The 16,305-nt window shown below is 37.6% G+C and overlaps 1 protein-coding gene across 1 annotated transcript in view; it reads left to right on the top strand.

The window, feature by feature from the left end:
- The first annotated feature begins 5,137 nt into the window (after positions 1-5,137).
- The window catches only part of LOC126259940 (receptor expression-enhancing protein 6-like), a 68,235-nt gene continuing 57,067 nt past the window's right edge, over positions 5,138-16,305 (top strand). Inside the window, exons 1-2 of the mRNA XM_049957036.1 lie at positions 5,138-5,292; positions 5,422-5,598. Of these exons, the coding sequence (XP_049812993.1) occupies positions 5,469-5,598 (130 nt within the window). The 5' untranslated portion in view covers positions 5,138-5,292; positions 5,422-5,468. The remainder of the gene's footprint in view (positions 5,293-5,421; positions 5,599-16,305) is intronic.

The raw sequence follows: 16,305 nt of genomic DNA on the forward strand, positions 1-16,305 counted from the left end.
AAAGAAAAATATATGCACCACACAAGGTTTGAACTCATGACATTTCGCTTCGCAGCTCAGCACTTTAACCGTTACGCTAACGCAGCTCGTCTGGCAGTAATACTCCATAAGGATTCTAATACGTCAAGCAACATACTGACAAACACTATTGGTATGACTATGAATTACTCATGCTTCGTTGAAGTACAATAGGAAATAAACAATAACCGCTGTTCTTTATTGCGAAAAAGCGGTTCGTGAGATTAATACAAACGCCTTCCCTTGTTATCGCCTGAATTAGGAGTCTTATTGCTTGTTTGGTTTAATTAATTAATATAATATGAAGCAACTGGTATAAAGAACACTTTTTACAAACTTTCCATAAAAGAAAGTCTGCTATCAAGACATGGCTTTTGTACTATTACTTTATTTATGACTGAACGTTTCTAAAACTGAAGACACTCGTCCGTGCTCTGCACTGCAGTCGAGATCTGGCAACGTCGTTCTCTGTTCATTGGCTGACTGTGTTTTCTGACGTCAGATGCGCAGAACGAACCTAAACTCGGCCGCCAAGATATATGACGCGCACTTTAGTTGTTAACGAGCCTATCAACAACAGAATCCACTAGGCCAACCAGGCGCAGCATATTGTCTTCTTCTTTTATGACGACCGTTCTATATCCCACCAGCGTTCGGCAGTGACGTGTGAAAAAGCAATTCCAGCATGTCAGGCAGCTTAAAGGTCTTGTTACTTCTCGGGCGAAACCCCCCAGCTTGGCTCCGGATCAGTTCTGTTGGGTTCATATTGTAATGGTACAGTAGAAAATGTAAAAATGCAGCGTTTCTACGATGTGTTCGATCATAAAACGATGGACATAGTCCAAATAAAGAGGATTTGGTTTTTCATTTTTGCTTGAAAAAATTAAATTGCTATGTTTTCTTAATTTCAACAACTTTTATGGACAGTCTTTCATAAAACATCGATAATTAAGAATTTCTATTGGAAATGTAAACACCAATTTCGCGTCCAATATGTAATTAGAAACAAAAAGTCGTGCAATATTCATAAAAATGGTGATGAGTTTTATAATTACGAGATGTAGGTATTTCAAATTGAACGAGAAAAAGAAAATGGTACTGAGGGGTTTCAACATAGCACAAACAACCACTCTTGTTTCACGATCCATTGTGCTGCCGATTACGCTACACTTTTAGTGCAAGTTTGTGAACAGCATATGTACAACACTCTGAAAACTTCAAAGCCGATTATCTTCGTAAATTGATGAAAAACATTAAGAATAGCCTACTTCTCGGCCCTTTTAACCGTGCTCCACGTGCGTGTTTCACTACGGAGCAGAAAGCAGCCTCAGCCATTTTCAAACTGCGCATTATCAGCGCGACAATCAGAGATTCAGAGCAGAACACCGCAGAGGCTGTGACGGTACACGATTTTTGAAACAAAAACTATGTAGCTATAGCGTGATTAAGAAAAACGTTGATGGCTGTTAATATGTTTGAATATCTTAAAGTTTTATTTAACGTAACTTAGTAATAAGATATCTAAAACATAAGTAGGACCTACTCCCAAGAGCGGAACAACACCTGTGTACGTGTGCTACAGCTTCTGACCAATCATTGCGTTTGTGTTTGTTTACATCAGGTTTATTCTTAAGCCGAATGGATTGTAGTAGCAGTGATCCACAAAACTACAGTCCAGTATCCTTGACGTCGATTTGTGGTGGAATCTTAAAACATGTTCTGAGGTCAAAAATAGTGAGATATATTGAACAGAATGACCTCTTCGTCACCAGCTGGGATGGATTCCGTGACTATCGACCATGTGAAACCCAACTCACACTTTTCACACATGACATACAGACACTGAAAGCTTTGTATCAAGGTAATCAGGTAGATGCAGTATTTCTAGATTTCAGAAAAGCATATGACACACTACCACACTTACGTTTATTGTCAAAAGTACAATCGTATGGAGTATCAAGTGAAATTTGTGACTGGACTGAGGACTTTTTGGTAGGGACGACCCAGCATGTTATCTTGGATGCAGAGTTGTTGTCGGAGATAGAAGTAACTTTGGGTGTGCCTCAGGGAAGTGTGTTGGGACCCTTGCTGTTCAAGTTGCATATTAATGACCTTGTAAACAATATTAATAGTAACCTCAGACTTTTTGCAGATGATACAGTTACCTGTAACGAAATAAGTCAGAAAGAAGCTGTATAAATATTTTATCAGATCTTGATAAGATTTTGAAGTGGTGCAAAGATAGGCAATTTGCTCTAAATGTGAGAAATGTAAATCTGTGTACTTCACAAAAAGAAAAAACGCATAGTATCCTGTGACAAGAATATCAATGAGCCACATTTGGAGTCGGCCAACTCATAGAAATACCTGGGACATGAAATGGGATGAAAACATAGGTTCAGTCATGGGCAATGCAGATGGTAGACTTCGATTTATTAGTAGAATATTGGGGAAATACAGCCAGTCTACAAAGGAGATCGCTTACAAAAATCTCTTACAACACACTCTAGAATATTGCTCAGGTTTGTGGGATCTGACCCAGACAGGACTAACAGGGGATACTGAAAGTATACAAAGAAGGGAAGTACGAATGGTCACAGGTTTGTTTCTTCCATGGGAAGGTGTCACAGATATACTAAAGGAACTGAACTGGCAAACTCTCGCGGATAGTTGTAATCTATCCCAAGAAAGTCTATTAACGCAGTTTCAAGAACCGAATTTAAATGATGGCTCAAGAAACACGCTACAACACTCTATGTATCACTCACATAGGGATCGTGATGGTGAGATTAGAAAATTTACTGCACACACAGAGGCATTCAAACAATCTTTCTTTTCGCACTCCAAGGAACAGGGAGAAACTGTAATAACTTGTACAATTGGACGTACTCTCTGCCATGGATCTCACATTGGTTTGTAGGGTAGGTGGTTTGTAGGGTGTAGATGTACATATGTTGATGTACATCTTGCACGTGATTTCATTTTAAATTCTCTAACTTCTGTCTGCAGTGTGCTGACAATTTAATGTGTATGCATAGTTCTTTTGATTATTAGCTTTTAGAAGTGACCGATGTATTGATATTCAGCATGTAGCCATATTTACAGATTAATTTGCGGTTTGAATGTCAAATGACTCGTTCCACATCATTATGATTTATTGTGCAAAATGATCCATGGTACAAGAAACTAACTAACTAAGTAACTAACTAGCTAACCCGTGCTTCATTTTGAGCCCCACGCCCTTCTTAACATTGAGGAGCGTGCATTAGGGTCTCCTTCTTCTTTATGGTTCTCATGTAGAATTCAGAAAACTGTTTTTATATCATCTTCAAAATTGGCATTATGCATTGGTAATGTAACCTTGTCAGTTGGTGATGTATTCTCATGTTGTTTCTCAATAACTGTGCAGTCTTAAATACATTTTCTTTTAATAGCAAGTGTTAGTAGTTTTGATGAGTATGGGAAGACTGATTTTCATGTGACATAGCCAGAATAACAAGTCTGCTACAATGCCATTACGTAGTGTTAAATGATATCTGTTACCAAATGGTTGGTCAGGTAGTATGTGGTAGCTATTGGTCTGATAGTATGTCCTGTATGTAACTTTCTCAACATGTCATAGTATAGGATTCTCAAGTATTTTTCTGTCCTTTTGCATATTTGTCTGAATATTATAGCTGTTTTTTTCTTCAGTATATTTTGGAATTTTAAGTGGATATAAATTCAACTAAATATTATTTCTGATAATGAAAACTAACATCCCTCTACATGCTGTACTATAAATGAACATTCCATTTAATGTGTAGGAGCTTTATGTGTGATAAGCCTAACTATTTAAAAATGGAGATTTGGACCTACACAGATTATTATTCCTTCTGTCCATGTATCAGATATTAAGAGACTCTATAGTGGAGTTCCATTTGGAATGGCAACATATCTTATGAAATTTGCTTCTTCTTATTGTTTCCAAAAGAGTATTACTGAAAGAGTTTTTCCACTGTTAGCTGTGTTATGGGCGAGCTGTTGATGGAACGCACAGGTGTGGAGCATTTGGTTGTTCTCATAGTTTTGACGACTGTGGGTTATTGGTATCTGCTTCAGTTTCCACATACAACTGCATTATTATATTTCATATTACATTTCAAAATTGTTGTGTTAACATCAGTGATACCGCTTTAAATATTATGAATATTGTTGTTAAAACACTGATTTTAAGTATCGCCATTTCCCTACAACATGCTTCATTACACGATTAACTCTCTTATTGCTATAGTCTTCTAATTTGCCCAAGATTATTTACAAGTACAAGATATAAATTTGGATGCTTACTCTTTTACAGTCGAAAGACTGTACTAAAGAATGGTTAATAATTTGTTAAAGGTAAAAATATAATCCTCTGTGATTTCTTCGTATCAGATAGATCACCATAGGTAATGTAGCACCTGGTATGTACCGTTCACGAAAGCGGTGTTGTGCACGATTCCGCTAGAGAATAAGTAGCCCCAATCTCGTGGCGTCAAATCTGAGCTGCAGAGTTTAGTTCTCTAAGAGGCGTTGCCACATTGCATCGTAAGGTTTGCCCGTAAGACATTCTCTTTTTCCTCTTCCGGAGTACTTCAGTTTGCATCCTTAGGAGCAACAATTAGTGACCGCTGTTATCACTAATCAATAATTGTGTTGAAACAGCGAACCCAAATGCAATATCCAGGTTTCATTCTTAGCGCAGTCAGTAAACAACTGAGTTATACCAAAGTCAAGTGGTAATTCCCAATTGACGTTGGCGCCAAGTAAAGTACCTTATGATCACTCCAGAGATATCCCTACGCTATGTTAGCAGGGCAATAAATTGAACCATAAATAAAATTTTATTCACTCAGAGACGATAGACTTGTAGTGATGTTCAAATGAGAAAAATATTCGATAGCAATTAGCCGTCAGATTCCGCAATGTATTAGGTTTTCCTCCTGTTCGCCCAATCCTTGGAATGGCGTAAGCGGTCTTATTCGTGTTATCTCATCATTTACAGTTTCATTTGTTTCATTTCTGTTCTGCATAATTTTGTACTAATATCGCTGGCAAATATTTCCTTGGCTGTTTACAGATTTCATGTTAAAGATTTAGAATTGTGTTAATTGAAAATGCGAGAACTGGATAAAGATGTAACGTTTTGAAATGGAATATCTTTGTTGCGTAAAATTTCTAGTCTTTGACAAGTAGGAAAATTTCAGCAGTTTGAAATAAGGAAGATAGTGCTCTGTCAGACTGAAGTTGCAGGTGGGTGGGCTTATGGCTTTGTTGTGATATTCGATGTTACTTGACACTTCTTAAACCTCGAAGTGTACAGCATAGACCTAGGAGAAGCCGAGCAACCATTGTTTGGGTGTTATTTTCGACGTGTTGCAGGTGCAGACTCTTCAGTTTTATTTATTGCCCATTATTTGGCTAAAGATATGGGATCCAGAATCTTGCACTGTAAAGAACAGGTAGAGAAAATGTTGAACGATGATAAGCAACCATGGACATCGTTTTTTAAGTGGGCCGAACAAAAGACTGGCGTCAATAGGCTGTATATATTTTTTGGTAAGTAATGAATAATTATGAAAGTAGTCTACTAATAGTGTGTACGTGTTCGTGTGATGTTGTAGGTGGTTGAAATAATTTTGATTAAAAGATTGTGAATGTATTCCCTAACAGTCTGAGCTAAATTTGAGGAGCAGATTTCAAGTTGTAGGGAATGAAGTTTTCTTTTCGGGCAGCTGATGCGATGTTCACCAAAGTTTGTAGCGTTTACAGTGCAACAAAGGTGTAATTGTTGAATTCGTTTCTGTCACAATTTGCTGGTGTAGGTGTATGGACGTAATGAATATATTATCATGCTTGCGATTGTACATGCACTGTAACTTGAATTTGGTTGTGTGATCAACTACAGTTGTTGAGGAGACTTAAAAGTCTGAAGGTTATTTTGGACAAATATAGCCTAGAGCCATTGCAGTGATAACCACTATTAAATGTGGTTTCATTGCGCTAGTGGAAAAATGTTAGTAATTAGACAGTTTGTAGGCCAGTGAGGAAAATACCAGTTCTGTTCGAAGACGATTGGTTATCTGAGGGTTGCATTGTTTTTCAAATCTGCTGTCTGCGAAGCGCCAGATGCTTTTTCGTTTCCTAAATGTGTTTTCACACCTGCATTTCTTTTGTTGGTCACAGGTTTTTCATGAGATTCATAATTTAAGACTTGGATTAAACATGTTGGCCTACTGTTGACACTTTATGGCCTTACAAGGTGTTATATTTCCTGACATATTGCCTCTCCCCAGTGTAGTGTCGTAGAGATTTTTGCAAATCTGTTTCTACCACATCTTTGCCCATAACTTCACTATCTTATTTCTTCTCTGCTATAATAAGACGGAGAGAAACCATAATCAAAGATATATTATGATAATGAGAAAAATACTTCCAGAGCGTAATGTGACACACAATCCCTTTCTCTGGTAAAGGAGAAATGAATTTTATGAATTTTTATATATGAAGTAACATTATTGGGAGTTTATATTTTATACTGTAAATGCTGTGGCAGAGAACAGCCCCTTGCATTGAAGGCTAAAATTCGTACAGGAACATAAGAAAACTGTTTAGGTGACGCATTCACAGTCGTTGTTAGAGGGAATTTGTTAAAATTTTTATCACACCTGAGAACAATTTTTGTGTAGTTTCATTAGTTTCAGAACCATCATTTCATATAACCTATGGGAAATACGGAAGCGTGCGATCCCTCCCGTCTGCTTTGACCCATGACGTCACAAATATGGCGGAAACAAAAACAAACACACACACACACACTTTCCACAAGAAGCCTAATGACACTAACGGGACAAGCGCGGGAAATGGGGTGTTTTGGGTGGGGGGCAAACTAAATATAAACAAATTTAGACGCCTTGCGTAGCTACAACGTGTAAGTGAAGACAGCCATGCATGAATACCCACCCACCTCCCCAGGGGTCGTAATCCCTGCAACCCATAGAAGATAAAGATGCTTCAGTAGCTGATTAGTGTTTTTTGTCTTTTTTTAAAAAAAATCTCACGAGATAGAACGAACAGATCAGAAAAGTAAATAAAATAAGATAAAACAGAACTGGAGACAGCCACACTCAAACCAAACTCCGCGCTGTCATGATGTCACACACAACACCCTTACGTCGCGGGTCAAAGCCGACGCGTGGGATCGAACACTTCTGTCGACCCAACCTATGAGCTTTATATTTGTCTTTCTTTAATTCAGTTATTCAAAAAGTCATTTAATTTGCAAACATTTTGCATTATCATTGGTAATAGCTGCGTGCAGCCCCATACCCAAAAAATACTACAGTTATATCCCACTCCATCTCTATAAATTATGCAATGTAAAAATACCAACCGTGAAGGAGTTAGACTGATTTAAATGTCGATATAATCATTGATAACACTGTCACCATAAGAAGCAACTCGTCAACTGATGTTAGTTACCAGAGTCCTAAATGGTGGAGAAAAGTAGACCAGTCTCAAATTTTCCGTATTGTACAAGAGTTTTGGGAACGTCTTGCTGTGTGGTGCTTAGGTTATAATTTATAGAACTATGGAGGAAAAGTACACATGCAGAAGATTTATTTATTTTGCTTTTAAGCATCTTGCCAATTTTACACAAAACCCCCTGAAGTGCAAGATGGCTAGTCAACTTGGACCATCTGTTTCTTCTGGCAGTTTTCAGTTGACAAATCTGTTGTTCAGAATATTCATTGTATGTAAAAATGACCCATAGATGGACTGAGATACTCTTATAATCTTATAAATATCGCTGATGGGGCAAAACCGAAGGTTGCAGTTACACCTATCTGCATTGGCCTATGTTGTCCAGCTAGTGGATGCCCCTATTTTGAATGCATAACATATGGTGACCATGACATCATTCACTACAAACTTTTACTTCCCACTATTGATAAAATCCTTAAAATGTTGAGGCTTGGTCCAGTCCAGATTAACTTACACTGAATACAAAGAAAACAAATTACATACAGTTTGGTAAAATGATTCTAGGTGAATCTAGAACTGAATGGCAAACTCATAGTGGAGTTTGCAAAAGTGTGAGAAACATGTATAGATGAAGCTGTGAATTGGAAACACCACGTAGGATTCCTTGCATACAGACTTAACTCAGCCGGCTTTGCACCGCGAGTATGCACTTTAGGAGGCATAAGAGTGGCATGCTTAGGACATTTTCATTCTGTTGCCTCATATGAGAGAGCATTCTGGGCTCAGTCTAGTGTAAAAGAAATGTTTGTTGTACAAATATGGACTTCTTGAAGAATTAACCACAGCCCTACTCAAGCTTACTGCATGCCTCCTTTCAGCAAATTAGAAATATTTACTTCTGCCATAACTCTGTACTTTTAAGTTTGTACACTTAACCAAAATAAATCTTTATAATCTTCACACAAATGCTGTCAGTCACAACTGTAACACAAGGAACAGGAATGATCTCCGCATAGAACAAAGAACACGAATTCGAAGGCATATCAGTGGTATAGATACCGAGCTCTACAACATATTGCCTCAATACATTAAAGACTTGAAAAATGATATATCTTTTAAATTAGAACTAAAAAAATTTTTAGTTGATGCACGTTGCTACCCAGTAAATGAATATCAAGAAAATTATTTTATAAACTAATCTCAAATATATGTAATGCAGTTGTGGGATAATTCCAGTTAAAAGTCTCTATCTTCATATGTTTCAGTTTATATTATACTACTTCACCGTCTGTATTACTGTTTATTATGTTTGTTGTGTGGGGAGAAGCTATATGACAATAAGGATGATACCATTCTAAGACAAATATTAGCCCAAAAATAGTGCACTAGATTCTCAACACTAAATACCAGTGACATTTTGATTGACCAGCATGGCGGGTAAAACGAAGTCTGAAATACCAAAAACCAACAGTCACTGTCACTCATTACCCAAATGTTCACTTACCCTATCTGCCTAAAATGAAGTCTACAGAACAACAAACCAGAACTCATTGATATAACCAGTGACGGTAAACCAAAAGCCACCAACCAGACTCGAACACAGTTACCAAACATTAACAAGAGAAGGAAGCAGATTCGTGAAAACTTGCAACAGCACCAATTTAGATACAGGCCATTCTGTGTAAAATCAGATATATTGGTGGATCCTAAGGTGACCCTTTCAGAATTTAGTTTTATGTGGAACATGGATATGGACCTGTCTTAATGGAGAAAACCACATTAGGAGGTTCAAAAAATCAGGTTTTTAAGCATAAATCGTTAGCTTAACTATCCAAGAGTGTGTTGTCAAAATTTCAAAGCGAGATTCGTATTCGTTTATTTTATGAGCATAGAAACGATGTATAGGCCACGTCCAGAAGATAATGGGACCTGACTCTGTAACATTCGGGAAAACTAAAAAGCTTGGTGGAAAGGGAAAACTCGGTCATTAGTGAAAAAGCTCAGTGTATTTATAGATTAGTTATTCGAAGACATATAGACAGTGTGCAAGATGTGAGAAAAGCAATTATGACAACATACTATCATATGATTTCCACGAATGAAAATCTTCAACCCGAGTATTGCCCAGAGGGAGAAGACAGCTGGCACGAGTGGCAGAAATGAACAGCCCTTGGAATGGGACATGAACTGCACCCTACTCCATTAACCTTGATGTACAAAAGGAATTTCTTCAAAGATATGAAGATTTATCAAGGGATGAATTACTGGAGAGGTGTTTAAGTGGCCACACACAAAATGCGAATGAAAGTTTTAATTCCATTATTTGACGATTAGCTCCTAAACACTTGCGCTCCGGACTAAAAATGTTGAATTGGCATCACATTTAGCAGCGGGCTTATTCAATGGAGGACGTTCATCCCTTCTGATGGTCATGAACGAGGCAGGAATTGTAGTAGATACACAAAATACCAATAATGCCGAACAAATGGATAACGAACGTGTGAGCTGGCAGAATCGCTTAGTTCGTTGGAATCACAGAAAGGTCGGAAAGCTCAGAAAGCACTGCTGTAAGTGCAAAATGAAATCTGTGAGGAAGAAGGCTTACTGTATAATTCTGGAATCAGATTAATCGGTAAGCATTTTGTATTATTAACTTCCTTGAATTTCTAGTTTCAGAGAATTTATTTTTCACACGCATTTATCTTGAAATGCCTTTTTTCACATTTGCGTGCAGGCTAATTCAAAAAGTACAGAACTGATCATAATGAAAATTGATAGTATGATCCTTTATAAAATTACGAATTATATGAACTGACATTGTGAGATGATATCATGATTTAAGAGGATTTTTCTGGGCATGAGAAAAATCGTGAAAATCAAAGTAAATTGTTCCAACGCCTGCAAAATTTTAAATTTTTACTAGTTTCACCTACGTTTAGGTTCATATTTTTAGAAAATGTTATTAATGTAAAATCAAAAGCTTTTTGTTTTCAGATGTAAATTGGAATGGCTACTCTGCACGCAATTGGAGAACTATATTCGCAATCTTCAGCGGACGTCACAGCATAACTTTGTTATTTTTGGCAGAAATTATTCAAAAAAATTCAAATATGAATGAAATGTCAAAATTTGATTAAATCCTAATTAATTCCACCCACCTAAAAAATCCCAAAAAATCAATGTCAGACAGCCTTCTAATGTGGTTTCCCCCCTTACTAGTGAAAGCGTCAAATAGCACTGTTCTAACTCTAACCATTTTTTGAGAAATTCAGTCTTGAAGGCTCGAAGGCTGTGTATCCGGGATCATTAGTCACGCACCAGTTTCCTACAGGCCTCAGTTTTTTTATGCAAGAAGTACAGTGTCCATTGAGGTGATATTAAATTTGTAAAGTAGGAATGTCATTCAGGTTTTTTATAAGAGGACTGGGGAACACAGAAGTGTCAGATTCCACCCATCCGCTTTGACGTCATCAGTATGGCGGAAATGTCCACTCTAAGCTTCTCCAATATGGCGTCTATGACATCACTACATGCAGACAGCAACAAACATGGAAATACATAGAAGTAAGACAATAACATCTCCCTCCAATAATACAATCAAACTAACGGGACAACCGTGGAAAATTGGGGGTTCTAGGGTGTGGACACACTAAATATAACACTAAAAAAACAAAGTCCAAAACACACAAAATTATGAGAAAATAAAAATAACAAAATTACAACATTCCTCTAGACGAACAAAATCTACACAAGTTGGACAATTCCCTTGCCCTTTATAGCTCAACTGCAATTGTTGATACCACTAAAACTATGAATACTGGAATGAGACATTTCTCTTAACCTGTATAGGTCAACCACAGCTGATGGTACCAAAACTATGAAAACTGGAATCGAACATTTCCCTTAACCTATATATGTCAACGATAGCTGACAATATCAAAATACCAACACCTACAACTACAAAAATTTGAATTGGACATTTCACTCGACCTACATAAATCAACCACACCTGACAGTGCCAATACCTTCAACTAAAACTACGAAACTTGGAATTTGGCATTTCCTTAGGCCTATATATGTCAGCATAACTATTGATACAAAAAACAAAAACCTCCAACTACGAAAAATACAATCAAAACCACAACACCTCAAAAACTCAAAAATCAAACATCCCTACATGAATTAAAAGACAATCAGTATACCATAAAAACATAAAACATCGCAACTTGAGAAGAACAGACCCAAAAAAAAATGACTTACCATAAACAAATTCCAGCACTGCAAACTATGTTGGTCACCCCCCCCCCCAGTAAAAAACACTCTCTCTCTCTCTCTCTCTCTCTCTCTCTCTCTCTCTCCCTCTCCCTCTCCCTCCCTCCCTCCCTCCCTCCCTCCTTCCCTCCCTCCATACACTACACTACACTTCACAATTTCAGCGATCAGTCCAAATAACTGGAGGAATTTAATGACAAGCAACATATCCTCCACCATCTCTGACTGCAGTGTAGCCCTGTTACATTTCATTATCATATCCATACGTAACAGAAGCCACACAGTAAATTAAATGTCTTACCGCACCACAAACAGCAAAGAAAAACACCTAAAAAAACTCGTGAACAAACAAAGAAAATTAATTGATAACTCACTGAAAGAACTTCCAAACCTTACGCCCTGAGCTACAAACATTGCCAACGACTTCACACATCCAACACCAAACCTCAAATGAACCCAATACCACACACAATCAGATGACATCATCAGACACCACCAACTCATAAACTCCGTGCCGCAATGACGTCACACACAACATCCCCCTAATGTCATGGGTCAAAGCGTGGGGGGTTGGAATTGGACGCTTCTGTTGACCTGAGGGTTGGAACACAGACTTTCTACATGTTGTGCTTTAAAATTTGTAACACTTTAAAAAACATAACTTTATACAGTTAAATAGTACATACCTCAGTTTTGCTCTGTAGCTCTTTAGTCCTAGTATTGAATATGAAAAAATAATGAAAAGCCTTTTGCTTTGAAATTAATACAGGGTAGTTGTGACTTGCGCTTAAAGCTGCCTAATTGGGCAGAAAGTTAAACTTTCCAAACTTCAAAGTCATGTGGTGAGGGGGTGTTACTTACACAATTGGAAATGTTTGCTCTTTTGCTGAAATGCTTTTCTACCAGGTAGTAACATTAGGTACAAGGAAGAATATCCTGACTCACTTTATTCATTGGCGAAGAATAAAATGAAAAGCCACTTACATATGCCATTCACATTAAACATTGCAGGGAATTGACAAATAAGTCACACATACTTCTTCAAAAATTGCTCCTAAAATATATGGGGCTGACCTGTAGCTTAGAACTAAACAGATGAGATATATGAAATGTATAATCCGAATACGGTCAGCCATATGCTGTGTACTGGAATGACAGTGAAAATTTGACAGACTGGGACTGGAACCCTGATTTCCTGCTTATCAAGAGTGTCTGCATTACCATTTGGCGGTTCCTTCACACTTGATGGCCAGGCCCAAATTCCCAAATGTCTTCAAACATGTTTCTACAACCTGCAGTCCTACATAGATAATGTATATTTTCATAAAGGGAGACATTTTTCTTGAAAGTTTCTTGCCAGGTGTCAACAGATAAAATCTGGGTTTGAATATTGGTGTGGCACAAATTCACATTGTCTTAATTCCTTTTCAGAGCTGACATGATGTTGTCCATATTCACAACTGTGAATACATTTCATTTATTTCATAATGGCTGTAATAGTCACAGTGGCTTTGACTTAGGAACTTTGTCATACTTCTGAACAGCACAGGCACTGCAGTATTGTATAAACAGATGAGATATGAAACAGGTATCAGTCATTTTTCTTAATGAATGGATTGTATTTCAGTGTTAAATGTCTGTGCCGTGTAAAGAATTAAGACACACCTTGGGTGCTCAAAGGTGGTGATACCTTTCTATTTCTGCAAATTAAAGACATCAGTGAGATAAAATAGAAGACGCAAAAAATATTGAGACTTTAGTAACTTTTCCCTTTATACATTCATATGCACCAGACAAAAAGCTTGTTCAAAGAAGTTTCAAAAAATGTTCAAATATAAAGAAGTGAATTGTATTTTTAAAACTATTCCATCTGTGCGCTAAACTTTAACTCTTCAGCCAAATTTGAAGTAAGTTTACTTAAAAGTGAGACAAAGTTTTCTATAGCACTTTTTTCTAGTTTGTGCAACCGTGCACTGTGACTTTAATTTCAACATCTTTAAATTCAAGTGATACTGGGAAATGTGTCCTGTGTACCAGTTTTTGTCAGGTTTGGAAACATACACCCCCACTTGCAGCTGTTCCAACAAAGCATTTTCCCACTGAATTGTAGTTGTGGTGGTCTCGTTTGTATCTGTTGAGTCTCTTCATTAGAGTGGTGTTAGTGGCAGTGACAAGAAATGCACGGTGCAGTTTAGTTCGTGGAACTGTCATTAGTGTACTGTACGTGTATTCCAAGAAATTTCCACACGATTTGATCTGCTGCAAAGAAACAAAGAACATATTAATGTTGGTATTTTGTGGAGTGTCCATGTGTACAGGTATTCGGAAGTTGAGATATAATTGTATGGTTATGTACGAGGGTAGTTTGAAAAGTTGTCAGAACGGAATAGAAAAAAGTGCTTACGTCACTGAAACTTTTTTATTTTTCAATGTAGTCTTCTTGTAGGTTAATGCACTTGATCCAACGATGTTCCAGCACCTTGATCCCATCTCGAAAATGAGTTTCCTCCAGGTGTGCAAAATATTTGTCAACTTCAGCTATCAATTCATTTGAAGTGAATCTTCTCCCACCAAGAAAAATTTTCAGTTTTGGTAAGAGATGGCAGTCTGAAAGAGCCATATCAGGTGAATAAGGTGGGTATCACAACAATTCATACCTTAGTTCCTGTAATTTTGTCATGGTGATAGCACATACGTGCAGGCATGCACCAAGAGTTACGGCACCCATCTTGCAGATAATTTTTTCATTCCTAATTCTTCAGTTAAAATATGGTACACCCTTTCAGATGACATCTGGCAAGCGTGAGCAATTTCACACGCACTTCCAATCGGCGATCCTCCATGACCATTTTGTGCACTTTTGTAATGATTTCTGGAGTGGTGACACATCTTGGCCGACCACAGTGCGGATCATCATCTAAGCTCTCCCGACACAATTTAAATTAATTTGTCCACTTGGCTACAGTTGAATATGAAGGAGGAGAGTCACACAGTGTATTCTGGAAATTGGCATGAATGTCCTTCGCCTTCATAACTTCCTTTACGAAGTAGTTAATCGCTGCTCAATTCTAGATCTTTTTTTCCATCTTCGCAAGTCATTACGTGGGAACAACTGAGCCATGTCACTGCCACAGCTCTCTTCCAAAAGGACTGACGTGGCTCATGTTTACAGGCAACAGTCCTATGAATATCATGTGAACAACTTGTCGCGGTAGTGCTGACCTCTCGTGGTGATTCTGAGAACTTTTCAAACCACCGTCTTAGCTTTTAAGGTGGCTCTTCTGGCTGGGTATTTTACAGTTCCTCCAGTACTGTCACAGGGGCTGGTCAGATGATACAAATCAGAAAAGGGCTGTTCTACTTCAATCCCAAAATCTTCTTGATGGTAAGTCAGGTTTGTGAGTTTCTTTTAATTTTTTTACAGCGCTGCATTACAGTGTAAGGACAGTTCCAGGAGCATGATCAAACCATGCAGTCTCTAGTTCTTTCTACTAATGCTATTCTAATGAAGAGGCTTTCAGCAGATGCTAATTGGAACACTGTTATTGTGGCACATCTAGCAAATGTTTTGTGGGAACAGCTGCAAGTTGGCAGTATGTGGTTTTGAAATTTGACAAAACTGGTACAAAGGAAACCTTTCTTGGTACCATATGAATTTGAAGATGTTGAGATTAACTACATGTCTCCTGCAAAATTGTCGCCCTGTATTAAAACAGCTGTTTGGGTTCCGTTCTTCAGTGTTATGTACAAGGCGGATGTCCCATCGCTACAAAGTCACAGTGCACGGTTACATAATGTGGGCAAAAATACTGTTGAAAGAATGAACGTAACGTCATTTTTGGCTCGGGGCTTAGTCATAGAAAGGTGTAATACTTTTAAAAATACAATTTATGAAAACATTGTTTTGTTTTTGTATCTTATATAATATTAATGTCATCACTCAATACCGTTTGCATTTTTTATTCTGTTTTGCTGATGTTTTCCTTTCAATTTACAGCAATAGAAAACAGTAATGATGTATCACCACGTGTATGCATCCAAGCTGTCTTTTTTAATTCTTGTCATTGCAAATACGTGTAACACTGAAATAAAAAAAACATGCACTCCTGATTGCAGGTCAACCCTGTATATTTTAGCAACAATTTTTGAAAAGGTGCACAACTTTTATTTTCGAATTCTCTGAAGTGATGAGTGTGAATGTTATGTGCAAGTCGCATTTTCATTGTATTCTTTGGCAGTGAATAAAGTGGGTTAGGATATTCTTCTTCGCACCTAAGATTACTGCCTGGCATGAAAGCGTTTTACAAAGGATCAAGCAGATCAAATTGTCTACATAACACCCCCACCCCTTTCCATAGAACTTCAAAGGGGTCAATCAATATGAAGTGATCCACTGATGGTTGCTTGGTAGTTCAAAACAGTTTTTTAAAAAATTTTACCTTTCACCTTTACTGAATGGTAGCCATTTTTGTTTGTAAGTGCGCGACGATGTTTCAGTTTAAGAGACAT

This window comes from Schistocerca nitens, chromosome 5, assembly GCF_023898315.1.
Source record: "Schistocerca nitens isolate TAMUIC-IGC-003100 chromosome 5, iqSchNite1.1, whole genome shotgun sequence".
Taxonomy (NCBI): Eukaryota; Metazoa; Arthropoda; class Insecta; order Orthoptera; family Acrididae; genus Schistocerca; species Schistocerca nitens.